The 13,835-nt window shown below is 38.2% G+C and overlaps 1 protein-coding gene across 1 annotated transcript in view; it reads left to right on the top strand.

Moving 5' to 3' along the window:
- Positions 1-13,835, top strand: part of LOC114666415 (tryptophan--tRNA ligase, cytoplasmic-like) — a 31,488-nt gene that overhangs the window by 6,196 nt on the left and 11,457 nt on the right. Inside the window, exons 3-4 of the mRNA XM_028821269.2 lie at positions 8,918-9,131; positions 11,630-11,738. Of these exons, the coding sequence (XP_028677102.1) occupies positions 8,918-9,131; positions 11,630-11,738 (323 nt within the window). The remainder of the gene's footprint in view (positions 1-8,917; positions 9,132-11,629; positions 11,739-13,835) is intronic.

Here is a 13,835-nt window from a genome sequence, read left to right as displayed (position 1 = left end):
GAAAAATTGCATCTCCATCAGCTACAGAAAAAAAATTGTTCTTCATTCTGTTAAACCGTGGCTTGGCTCCATCGGTTAATTTTGTGTTATTTTTGTCTTTTTTTTTTCTTTTATTTCAAAAAGTGCTTAATGCTGATTGATCATTGATTGGTATTGTGAACTTAATGACAATATGCAGGTGGAGAACAGAGTTCACTTTTTCGAAAATGCAAGGCTTTACATTGATAAAAAATGTGGTGTAATCAGTTTAATCCAAATTTAGTATAGCATACTGTATAACACACTCCCGGAGCACCAAAGCGATCAACAATACTGAGTAATATTTCCCCCCCATTTCTAACTGCACTCGCTTCATCTTATCATGCTTGATATAGGTAATTGGACCCCCCCCCCATACAAACGCTGTCTGTGGGTTGTCAAGGAACTTATAAAGGTAAAAGTGGATCCCATAGCCAGAAAGGTTGAGAAACACTGTTCTAAGACAAGCACTGAAATCCGGTGAGACAATGAAATTTTTATTCCAGAGTGGTTGAGAGAAAAAAAAAAACACAACAGTTGCTCCCTTTGAAGACATGAGCCATTTGTCGAAGCTCTTTTTTAAACTTAGTGTGCAGTAATGAAATAATCCCACACACTCCATTTCTCCTTCAGATCATTGTCAGTACTGTTGTAAATTGGGGGACACAGTGCATTAGAATGTACTATTTGCTAGAGCATTGTTACTGACAAATACAGTATCAACAAATAAAAAAACATATGTCGGCTAATTTTGTTTTTTCTGCAACGTCACCAAATTTCATTCAAATCAGTCGAAGTATTTTTGAGATTTTGGGGTTATAGTTTTTCTATTGCATTTTTTAACCCCTAAATTTTGTTCATAACATTGCCCTTTCCTAACAAATACCTACTACCTTTGATATACCATCCTGACAAATTTCAGCTTTTTAGCTAAACCGGAAATAGTGTTGTTGAGAGAGTGAATGAGTCATTCAACTTTGCATTATATATTGATATAGATATATATATTTACAACACAATATCCTTTGAAATGTTTAAAGCATCTCATACATTTACAAAATAGCAAAATAACATTCAATAAAGCAAAAAATTACGTTTTACACTATAACTCCAAAATGTATTTTAATATATATACTACCAGTCAAAAGTTTTAGAACAACCCAATCTTTCTACTTTTTATCGAAATTTCAGCAGTTCAAGTCCAGTTAATAACCTAAAATTGTACAAAGGTAAACAGTAAACATCCAAAGGTTAAAAAAAAGGTTTGAGTTATCAAAATAGGAAAATTAGTAAGCTTTTCAGAGTTTTACAAAAAGACCTTTTTCTGGGAACAAGAACACCACAGATGCGATGTTTGCTCTGAGGATGTTGATAGAGAAGTATAGAGAAGACCAGAAGGAGTTGCATTGCGTCTTTGTGGACCTGGAGAAAGCATATGAGAGGGTGACTGAGAGGAGTTGTGGTATTGTATGATGAAGTCGGGAGTGGCAGAGAAGTACATAAGAGTTTTACAGGATATGTACGAGGGAAGTGTGACAGTGGTGAGAGTAGGTAGGAGTGACAGATGCATTCAACGTGGAGGTGGGATTACATCAGCTCTGAGCCCTTTCTTATTTGCAATGGTGGTGGACATGTTGACAGATATGATTAGTCAAGAGTCCCCTTGGACTATGATGTTTGCTGATGACATTGTGATCTGTAGCAAGAGTAGGGAGCAGGTCGAGGACACCCTGGAGAGGTGGAGATATGCTCTAGAGAGGAGAGGAATGAATGTCAGTAGGAGCAAGACAGAATACATGTGTGTGAATGAGAGGAAGGTCAGTGGAATGGTGAGGATGCAAGGAGTAGAGTTAACGAAGGTGGATGAGTTTAAATACTTGGGATCAACAGTACAGAGTAATGGGGATTGTGGAAGAGAGGTGAAGAAGAGAGTGCAGGCAGGGTGGAATGGGTGGAGAAGAGTGTAAGGAGTAATTTGTGACAGACGGGTATCAGCAAGAGAGAAAGGGAAGGTCTACAGGACGGTAGTGAGACCAGCTATGTTATATGGGTTGGAGACGGTGGCACTGACCAGAAAGCAGGAGACAGAGCTGGAGGTGGCAGAGTTAAAGATGCTAAGATTTGCATTGGGTGTGACGAGGATGGACAGGATTAGAAATAAGTATATTAGAAGGTCAGCTCAGGTTGGACAGTTGGGAGACAAAGTCAGAGAGGCGAGATTGCGTTGGTTTGGACATGTGCAGAGGAGAGATGCTGGGTATATTGGGAAAAGGATGCTAAGGATAGAGCTGTCAGGAAAAAGGAAAAAAGGAAGGCCTAAGAGGAGGTTTATGGATGTGGTGAGAGAGGACATGCAGGTGATGGGTGTGACAGAGCAGCATGTAGAGGACAGGAAGGTATGGAAAAAGATGATCCACTGTGGCGACCCCTAACAGGAGCAGCCGAAAAGAAAAGAAGAAGTAATAATAACTTACATAGATACGTATCATACATATATGTGAATTTGTTTTTATTTTATACAGTGAATTAGTTTTATAGTCCTCCTACTACTGCAATACAAGTTCAGCGTAATGCATAGATTTAGTGCTATGAATGAAAAACTACAGTATTTGTCATATTATTCACACTGAACTGAGTGAGATTTTTGTGGATTCAATAGGTACTGTATATAAAGAAAAATGTAATGGGAAAAAATGTTGATGTTCAAGGAATCAGAGTCATCAGATGAGAAAAATATACAGTACACCCCCAAAATTCGCGGGGGTTACGTTCCTAGAGCACCCGCAAATTTGGATGTGGTTAAAAAAAAATGCCTATTTTTATAGTTTAAACCCTAAATATGCCCCCAAAACACTTTAATTTAATTTCAAACTCAGCTTAATACATTACGTAAAAATAAAGAATGTAAATGTAAACCCGTATACTGTACTGCTATGTCTCCTGCAGTGCTAGAATGTAAAATACCGATGTTATCGTTATATGTACTGTAATTCATGCAAGGGTGTTTTCATTGTCAGAAGCCTTAGAAGGTGCAGGGCGTTTCGGCAGCATCTTGGGGCTTTAACCCTTAAACTGCCACATATTTGGGGGTTAATGCATCCCTAGACACCAAATACTTTTTTGCTGCACTTTTTAAGTAAACGTCACAATTCACAAAGGAAAAGTGAAATTTTAATAGAACACATTTTTTTTCATGCAAAGAGCATCACAATTACTTCAACACTGATCATTTTACACACTGCTAATGAACTGTAAAAACTATTTAAAAAACTACTGGAACAATATGTACAAGGAGCAACTGACGCCATGGATGAAATTCAGTAAATCACCGAGCGAACTGCGCTTGAACTGGCTGCACTCAAGCAAACAGAGGTAAGCGCTGATGCTTGCAGGCTAGTCTAGTGCAGCGGCTCAATCCCAGGGACAGTGAGACTGCAGGGGTGTCACACTTGGGTCACAGAATTGCCCAAAACACAGGAGATTGTAGAGACAGGAACTTTATTCAAACACTTCAAATAAACATGTCTCTTTCAGAAGTAAAACGAGCTCAGTATGCAGTTAGTTCTCGATTAAAGAATAGATAAATATCATAGGGGAGTACAACAGGAGCGGGACCCCTAACAGGAGCAGAGGATGTCAGGGGGAGGAGAGAGAAACTAAGCAATCAGCCAAAAAGGACAGGTGCTGTTCAGGCTTTTAAGTATGCGTAGCGTTGCGCGAGAAGCATATCACACAATGGAGCAGCCGCAAGTAAGCCCAGCAAGTAAGGGAGCAATGTGAAAATAGTCTATCAGCTTTTTTTTAAGATGGGTTTTTTGAGGAGCGTCCGTGTCTTCTAGGGGTGCTTTCAGCCATTGGTCATGAGCTGGCTACTCAACAAATGTACGGCACTGACTGATCAGCTCCTGTGTGCTCGCAAATGTCACTGGGAAACGACTATAGCCGGTTGTGGCGGGTTAAGAGGAACAAAACGGAAAACACAAGAACACTCAACAACAACAACAACATTTATTTATATAGCACATTTTCATACAAAAAGTAGCTCAAAGTGCTTTACATAATGAAGAAAAGAAGAATAAAAGACAAATAAGAAATTAAAATAAGACAACATTAGTTAACATAGAAAGGAGTAAGGTCCGATGGCCAGGGTGGACAGAAAAAACAAAAAAAAACTCCAGAAGGCTGGAGAAAAAAATAAAATCTGTAGGGGTTCCAGGCCACGAGACCACCCAGTCCCCTTTGGGCATTCTACCTAACATAAATGAAATAGTCCTCTTTGTAGTTAGGGTTCTCACGGAGTCACTTGATGCTGATGGTTATACAGACTTCTGGCTTTTAATCCATCCATCATTGTTGGAACATCATGGTGCTTTGGGTAGATGGTGGTGGCACAAGCCACCACCAATAGGACACCGGAAAAGAAAACAGAAGAGAGAGTAGGGGTTAGTACAAATTTTGAATGAATAGTTATTATAATGAATTGGATATACAGAGTGTCAGGATTAAATTACAGTGAAGTTATGAGAAGGCCATGTTAAAGTAATGTGTTTTCAGTAGTTTTTTAAAGTGCTCCACTGTATTAGCCTGGCGAATTCCTACTGGCAGGCTATTCCAGATTTTAGGTGCATAACAGCAGAAGGCCGCCTCACCACTTCTTTTAAGTTTTGCTCTTGGAATTCTAAGGAGACACTCAGTTGAGGATCTGAGGTTGCGATTTGGAATATAAGGTGTCAGACATTCCGATATATAAGACGGGGCGAGATTATTTAAAGCTTTATAAACCATAAGCAGAATTTTAAAGTCAATTCTGAATGACACAGGTAACCAGTGTAGTGACATCAAAACTGGAGAAATGTGTTCGGATTTTCTTTTCCTGGTAAGGATTCTAGCAGCTGCATTCTGCACTAACTGCAAACGATTGATGTCTTTTTTGGGTAGTCCTGAGAGGAGTGCATTACAGTAATCTAGCCGACTAAAGACAAACGAATGAACTAATTTCTCTGCATCTTTCGATGATATAAGAGGTCTAACTTTTGCTATGTTCCTTAGGTGAAAAAATGCTGTCCTAGTGATTTTATTAATATGCGATTTAAAATTCAGATTACAATCAACGGTTACCCCTAAGCTTTTTACCTCCGATTTGACTTTTAATCCTAATGCATCCAGTTTATTTCTAATAGCCTCATTGTATCCATTATTGCCAATCACTAAGATTTCGGTTTTTTCTTTATTTAATTTGAGAAAGTTACTATTCATCCATTCTGAGATACAGGTTAGACATTGTGTTAGCGAATCAAGAGATTTGGGGTCATCAGGTGCTATTGATAAATACAGCTGTGTGTCATCAGCATAGCTGTGGTAGCTCACGTTATGTCCCGAGATAATCTGACCTAATGGAAGCATGTAGATTGAGAAGAGCAGCGGACCCAGGATAGAGCCTTGTGGAACACCATATAGAATATCATGTGTCTTTGAGTTATAATTACCACAACTAACAAAGAATTTTCTCCCTGCCAGGTAGGATTCAAACCAGTTTAAGACACTGCCAGAGAGGCCCACCCATTGACTAAGGCGATTCTTAAGAATATTATGATCAATAGTGTCAAATGCGGCACTCAAATCTAAGAGGATGAGAACAGATAAATGGCCTCTGTCTGCATTTACCCGCAAGTCACTCGGCTGGAGATGCATCACAGTCAATCAACGGCAAGGAGAAATGAATAACGCTGTAGCAGTCCGGTGCCGCTAAGATTCACACCATTGAGAAGATGGTGATTTATTTATTTTTATGGTGGAGATTCCAGGGATGCACCCAGCCTTGACCCGACCCGCACGCACTCACAGAGACAAAAACAAAGCAAACCGGTAATCAAACAGCAAGTAAAGAATGTAATGAAAACAAATGAAATAAATGAAAACAACGATACCACCCCGTTCCCCTTACGGCGATTTATACATTAAATATAACAAAGCACAAACCAAACACACAGTAAATCATGAAAAACGGCAACGGATGAAATGTAATGATGAAAATAGATAGTCCAGAGATCCGCACGTTGAATGGGAATGTAAAGATAGTCCTACCGCTAGTTCCTGAAATGGTGAAGACGGGTGGACGGGTTCAGGAGCGTTCCTTTCTTTGCAGGGTGGCCATGAATCTACTTACAGTCCTCATGTACATAGGCAGATGGCAGACAATCCAGGCGCCAACCACGAAACAATCCAGGACAAAACGAATAAGTACAGGTAACCCAACAGAAGGCAGACAGACAGGAACTTGAAACACAAATTACAAAAACTTTTTTTTTTTGCTTTTGGTCACCGGCCCCCTTTTTCAAAGCCGTGTTGACATCCTTTGACCTCAACAACCCCAGCACCCTCAGCAGAAGACCAATCAGAGCCACTGCAGGGACTGCTGGGAGTTGCAGTTTCAAATTCTATTGGCTACTTCCACCATCCCAAGCCTCGTCTTCCTCTAGTTGCTTCCTGTTCTCTCTACAGTACAGTATGGCCACGAAAAAAGCCATACAAATTGCGGAGGATATTTGCGGTTTCCACTAATTATTAGATACTGTAGGTTCTAAGGAAAAATCCACAAATGACTGAGGCCGCGAACTCTGAACCGCAACTTCGCGGGAGTCTACTGTATGCCTTGCTGGCCAACTGTGAACTCAAACCCGTTGTAGTTATTGTTTCAATAGTTATGTTAACAATCAGCCTTGCTGTTGACTAGTCCTGCTCAGTATATTTCAGACTAAATTCTGTTCTTAACATTAGAGATTAGTTTATCTCTTCGCTTCTAAAGGAACATCATGTTACAATCAAAAAAGATTCAGGGAAGAGCTCAGAAAAAAATTGTTTCAGTCTATCTGGGTGAAAAGATTTACAAAAGTTGTTTCTGGAGCTCCACCAAACCCTTGGCAGAGATGTTTTGTCCACATGAACTTAATAATAATAATAATAATAGGTTACATTAATTGAGCGCCATTCACAAACCCAAGGTCGCTTTACATACAGAGTAAAAAAAAAAATTACACGGATGACAAAAGTTCGTAGAAGAGGAAAGTTTTCAGTTGTGATTTAAAAGTGCAGAAACAGGAGCACTCTCAGAGAGTTGGAGGTAGCACTTGGATGTAGCAGCCAATCACAGCAAGAGAGGTCAACCCACCCAAATAAATCCCAAAGCAAAACATTCATATTTTTCCAGTGTGAAATTTGGATGCTCTGCTGCCCAACTGTTGACTCAAACCATTTAAAGTTATTATCTGAATAGCTGTTTGAATAGTCTCATTAACAACCAGGGCTGCTGCAGGCTGGCCTTGCCGACTTCCATTTATAGGATTTTCTTGCTTTGGTTAAAAGTCATTGCTCAGTATTTTATCATTAGACAAACAGTTGGAAAAATGAATTCCATGACAGTGCAGAAAAAGAAAAAAAAAACATTCTACTAAGAACAAAAGTATTTTTTTTAATTGATTTTATTGAAATCACACAACATTCCATACAAATACATCAATTTTGCAAGAATAGGATTGAAAACAAATCAACCCCCAACCCTGAGAAAGAGAGCATGGCCAGCAGAATAAAATTTAAACCTAGTAAAAATAAGCAAATAGATAGAGTAATAAGTGAATATAGATAAATGGAGAAGACAAAAAAGGGAGAGAATCTGCTTCCTCAGTGCTTTAAAAGCTTATTCTAAAATGTTATTGATTAGATCCTGCCAGGTTTGGAAAAATTTCTGCACAGATCCTGTAAGTGAGAATTTTATTTTTTCCAATTTCAGATAATATATAACATCAGTTACCCATTGACTTAAGAGGAGAGAGTTAGGATTCTTCCAGTTGAGCAAGATAAGTCTAAAGATAAGTCTATGTGCCAATAGTGTAGTAAAGGCAATTACAGTTTGTTTGTCCTTCTCCACTTTAAGCCCATCTGGAAGTACACCAAACACAGCTGTTAGTGGATTAGGAGGGATTGTGACACCAAGGCTGTCTGAAAGGCATTTAAAAATCTTGGTCCAAAATGATGTTAGTTTAGAACAAAAGTATTTGCCCTACGTTTGCTAAAATGTACTGTACCTGGATGATCCTGTAGAATTCTAGAACAGTGTTCCATGAACTAATGAGCCAAAAATAAATGGAACCTATTGGCCCGCAAGGACCCCATTACATTCAGTGAAAAGCTAAGAATATTATTCTAAAGATCAAACTTGAACGTGGTTGTTTCACAGTGCTTTGCTGCTTTAGGACTTGATGACTTGCCAGCACTAAATGAACTTATGAATTCAGCTGTGCCTTTGGATATCATGAGACCAAACGTCTTCGAGTTAAAGGCGCAGTACAGCTGGTTTTGGAATGGCCCAGAGTGCAGGCCACGTGAGTTGTTGTGGAAATGAACCCACTTCAATGAATTGTGGTAGTTCTGCATGGAGTAATGGGCCAGATGTTCTCATCAGCACTGTGAGTAATTGAATGGTTATCATGAATCTTTCCTGTTATTTGTTTGCACAGGATCCTTTTAATATTATATTATGTCTTGGTTGAAGATCTGATACCTTCACTGTAAAAGGCGAATAATGATGTGAGGAAAATATTTTTTCTCAGCACTGTATGTAAAAGTAAAACCAGCAATTAAACCGAGGAGAGAAAAAAATAAGGCTGACATGCAGCAATTCAAAGTCATTTAGAAATGATAAGTCAAACTCTTTCAGACTTTGCCCAGTTGCCCAGTTAGCATTCTATAACACAATAATGCTGCGTTCCTCTCAAAATACTTGGTCATCTTTTTTATACTTTAAATCCAATTACAATATTCAACTTTTAGAGACTTTCCATGTTTACTGGCATTTGTATAGTTTATTCATATTCTGGTTCATGGTTCTGTTTTATGATCGTAGAATGAAATAGACGAGGCAGTGAAACTCTTATTGCAACTGAAAGAAACATACAAAAAAGTCACAGGTCAAGATTACAAGTCTGGTAGTCCACCTAGTGAAGTTACATCAACAAGTGGAAATGGACCTACAGCAACCACAGAAGATGACGATGTTGTGGATCCCTGGACGGTGGCAACGTCAAACGCAAAAGGCATAGACTATGACAAACTCATAGGTAAGTGAAACTGTGCACAGCACACTGGTACCATCAGCATGGTTAAAGTTTAAAGTCAAGCACTTCACAGCTAGGGTTTCAAATGCAAAAAAAATGTAAACATTACAAAGAAATATAATCTTTTACGTGTCAAGCTTTATGTATACTATATAGTGATCAACGTTCCCTCTAAGCTGCGCTAGCGTGCGCTGGCGCACCAACTGTTTAACCTTGGCGCACAACTTTTAATCCTAGCGCACGTGGCGGCCGATTTGTTAATTTTCGTAAAATCACGTGCCGGCGGACTGCGGCCTGGCGGGAATCCTGTTGCCTGCGTGACTCGGGAGTCTCGGGCTACATGATTCAATCGGCATAATAACGAAGTAAACTTTGGCCTTGGGCGAAGTTGGGCCTTGGCTGGTGTAATATGGCATGTGACCGGTGACCGCGTGATTGGTGCACTTTCCCACCATTCAGCTGGTCTATATTTCAATTAAAGTCCATGATGTTGTCTACTGAAAGGTCGGAAGTTCCGGTCCGGTCCAGTTCGCATTCATAACGTTCGTTAAATTACTGTTTTCGCAAATTCGCAGTAAAAAATAAAAATTTGAACTTTACAATTTCTTTTCATTATTTATGAAAATGTCGAAGCGCAAAGCTCAAGATGAACTGCTATGTAATGCGACAAAGAGAAGCCGCAATAACTTCAAGAAGGAATGGTTAACAGATTATTCGGTTGAAACCATCCTGCCAAATGGGTCCGGACATAAGAATGTGAAACTCGGAGAAATTTTTAAATATCGTGAAACGGAAGACGTTGTTTGTACGTTTTGTCTTAAAGCAGGAGTTGATGGAGAATGGAGTTCAGGAAAGAAATGGGGTGAATGGAAAATTGATTACTTGAAGCGTCACGTAAGTCACAAAATTCATCTGGATGCTGTCACGAAACTTCGAAATCAGAATCGTGGATTCATACAAAATTTTTTAAAAGAAACGCCTGAAGATAGGATTGTTAGACAAGAATTGAATGAACGTGACAGATCGAATCCCGAAGCGGTAAAGGTGTTGATTGACAATGTTTTACTTGCAGTTAAGTTGAATGCATCCATGCTGTCTGTGCAAGAAATTCATGACCATGTGGCAAAATACACAGAAATTCCTGAATGTTGGAGAAGCAAAAATTATGCTTTTGAATTCATTGAATGCATTAACAATGTTGTAAAAACAGAAGTTTTAAATGAAATTAGAGAATCTGATTTCCACACACTTATGGTGGATGAAAGTACAGATATTTCTGTTTCAAAAATGCTGATTATGTACATCAAATTTAGAAAAACTACTGATAAAATTCATAAAACTGTTTTTGCTGGAATTACCAAATTGACTGCTTGTAACAGTACAGCAATAGTTGAGGCAATAAGGAGATTTTATAATGAGAATAACTTGGACATAAATCGCATGGTCATGTTTACATCTGATGGTGCATCTGTGATGCTTGGAAAGCATAATGGTGTTGCTGCTATATTAAGACAATCAATTCCTCACTTGCTAGAGCAGCACTGTGTAGCTCACCGAGAAGACCTAGGAATTGATGATGCTTGGAAACAGTTACCATTAATGAGGGAAATTGAAACTCTCATAATATTTATAATGCTTAACTTTTGAATTTTCAAGTAATTTTACTTTGTAATTCTAAATAACATACTTTGTAAATGACATACTTCATCGCCACTAAAACGAAGGCCTACAGAAGCGTTGATAAAAAGCGCAATCAACCGATGTTGGTAAAATAACAAATCGAAGCCGGTAAGGAGAAAGTGGCTCACAAGTTTTGAAATTGATAAAATTTTGGCTCACAAAAAAAAAATTTGGCTCACAACACCCAAGTCCTTAGAGGGAACGTTGATAGTGATAGTTTCTTACAACCTGTCCTCGAGTACATTGTATGCCTATATATATAAAAATCTCAGTCCAGACTCTTCATGTGTAGCATCTAGCTGGTGGAACAAGCTGCCCACTGCCATCCCAAATGATGACTCCCTCAATATGTTTAAGAAGTGTTTTGAAGACTCTTTTGTTTGGCGAATTTCTGTCTAACTTTTATTAGCTGTTTGGTTTTCTAATGTAGGAATTGACACTTATAACAAGTTTGTGTTTTGTTCTGAGCTCTTCACTTGAGGTGATTAATTTTGCAACTTTGTTTTGTAACAATTGTTTCCCAAACAGTCCCCAGACAGATGTTTATTCAGTTATGTTGACCTTCTTTGTAAGTCCCTTTGGATAAAAGTATCTGCCAAGCACATAAATGTAAATGTAAAAAAAGGCAAAATGCAAAGCAATATACAAATGGAAAAAGTATTTCTTTTACTTTAGTTCAGCTTTGCCTTTATAACTTGAAGGCATGTAATATACTGTAGATTACACCAGCATATGAGATTAGGTAACAGCACTGCAACTCTTAGTGTCTGTAAAGACAGAATTTTTAAGGGATTATGCTATATATATATTTTTTTTTTTAGTACGGTTTGGAAGTAGTAAAATTGATCAGGAATTAATAGATCGGATAGAACGAGTCACTGGACAGAGACCGCACCACTTTCTCAGACGAGGAATCTTTTTCTCTCATCGGTAAGTTCTTCAGCCTTATTTAAGATTTTAATGGTGTCTTATTGTTGAAATCATGCTTTACCTGAAGTAACTGAATCTTGAAAGGATACACTCAGTGAACGACTAGGCCTTATTATCTTTTTAACTAGTTAGTCTGTTATGTCTGGAATGTCATTTGGGTCATAAGTACAGTACATCGGGACATGTTCGCCTGTTCTCATCAAGATTGTTCTAATGTTCTACTACTGTATGTCAAAACAAGACGTATATGATACATATGGCTTGCAGCCAATTAAAATGAATAATAATAAAAGTAAGTACATTTTATTTATATAGCGCCTTTCCCATGCTCAAGGCACTTATTTAAACAGCAGGGTATATGTAACATTGGGTACAAATATTTCTGCATAGAACACTAAACAGGTAAATACAGAATAAAAGACAATAAGCAAGAGTAAAATACTAAATTCAATACTAAAAGAAAAGCCTAAACAAATAACATCATTTGTGATATAAGACATGCACACACACACACACACACACACACACACACACATATATATTTTAATAAAAAATCTTGGGTCAAGACATGATCTTCTCAGAAAGATACTTTGATGTCCCGCGAGACTACACTTTACAACCTTTGGAAGTAAGACCCGTGAGACGGTGACTTTTGCACTTCACGGCCTACTTACAAACAATGTAAAACAAGATCACGGACATCTAACCTCTCAGTTGTTGGAATGCTTTTGGCAGACACACTTCATGTGGTCCCAGCTCTTAAAAATTTTATATGTTCTAGGTGGCACGTCAACAACTAAGTAAAACTGCCCAGACCAAGTGGAATTGAAAACCTTGTAGGTCCAATTGGGGTCAGAAATAAAAGACTTCATAAAGACGTTCAAAAATGTTGGCGCGATACACATGCAGAGCAGGTTAGAGATTATGAAAGCAGTGGAATTCGAAAGGCTCAAAAAAAATGTTGGCGCGATACACATGCAGAGCAAGTTAAAGAATATGAAAGTAGTAAAATTCGAAAGTATCAAAAAAAAAAAGAAAGTAAAGATCGCATTAGCACAAGCAAACAAATTATTAATCTGTGAAATAACAGAACAGCAAAAAGAGATTGAATATATGGAAATAGGTGATATGTCAGAAGTATGTAGATATTGTAAGGCTTTAAAGTTTAAGTCAGAGACTTGTAGATCGTCTAATTTGTGTTGCCATCAGGGAAAAGTAGTGTTGCTTCCCAGTGAAGAGGCCTATGTGCGAGAATTAAAAGATTTGTTGTTTGGTGAAAGTGAAATCCACAAACACTCAGGCAAAATATCAGAGTCTACAATAAACTTTTCGCGATCGCGTCATTCAATGCTCAATATGTAGATTTACACAATAATATACCATATGCCATGAGAATCAGTGGTTCCGCAACAATTAAAGCTACGACAAGTTTAATTTAGAAGAAACCGCAATTCGGTCAGGTTTATATTTATGATGATCATGGAGAAGCGATGCAACATAGAATTGATAGAGTAGGTAACAATTCCCATGAAAATAACAATCTCTTTAAATTGTATATCTGGATAGCCAAACCAGGGGGTGGGCAAACGAAGCGAGCAGGGGTAGAGCCCCCTAAAATAAGTATATGTATATATATGTGTATGTGTGTGTGTGTGTGTATGTATATATATATATATATATATATATATATATATATACAGTGCATCCAGAAAGTATTCACAGCGCATCACTTTTTCCACATTTTGTTATGTTACAGCCTTATTCCAAAATGGATTAAATTCATTTTTTTCCTCGGAATTCTACACACAACACCCCATAATGACAACGTGAAAAAAGTTTACTTGAGGTTTTTGCAAATTTATTAAAAATAAAAAAACTGAGAAATCCCATGTACATAAGTATTCACAGCCTTTGCTCAATACTTTGTCAATGCACTTTTGGCAGCAATTACAGCCTCAAGTCTTTTTGAATATGATGCCACAAGCTTGGCACACCTATCCTTGGCCAGTTTCGCCCATTCCTCTTTGCAGCACCTCTCAAGCTCCATCAGGTTGGATGGGAAGCGTCTGTGCACAGCCATTTTAAGATCTCTCCAGA

This window comes from Erpetoichthys calabaricus, chromosome 16, assembly GCF_900747795.2.
Source record: "Erpetoichthys calabaricus chromosome 16, fErpCal1.3, whole genome shotgun sequence".
Classification (NCBI taxonomy): Eukaryota; Metazoa; Chordata; class Cladistia; order Polypteriformes; family Polypteridae; genus Erpetoichthys; species Erpetoichthys calabaricus.
The sequence above is the reverse complement of the archived record's forward strand: the minus strand, read 5'-3'. Positions and strand labels throughout refer to the sequence as shown.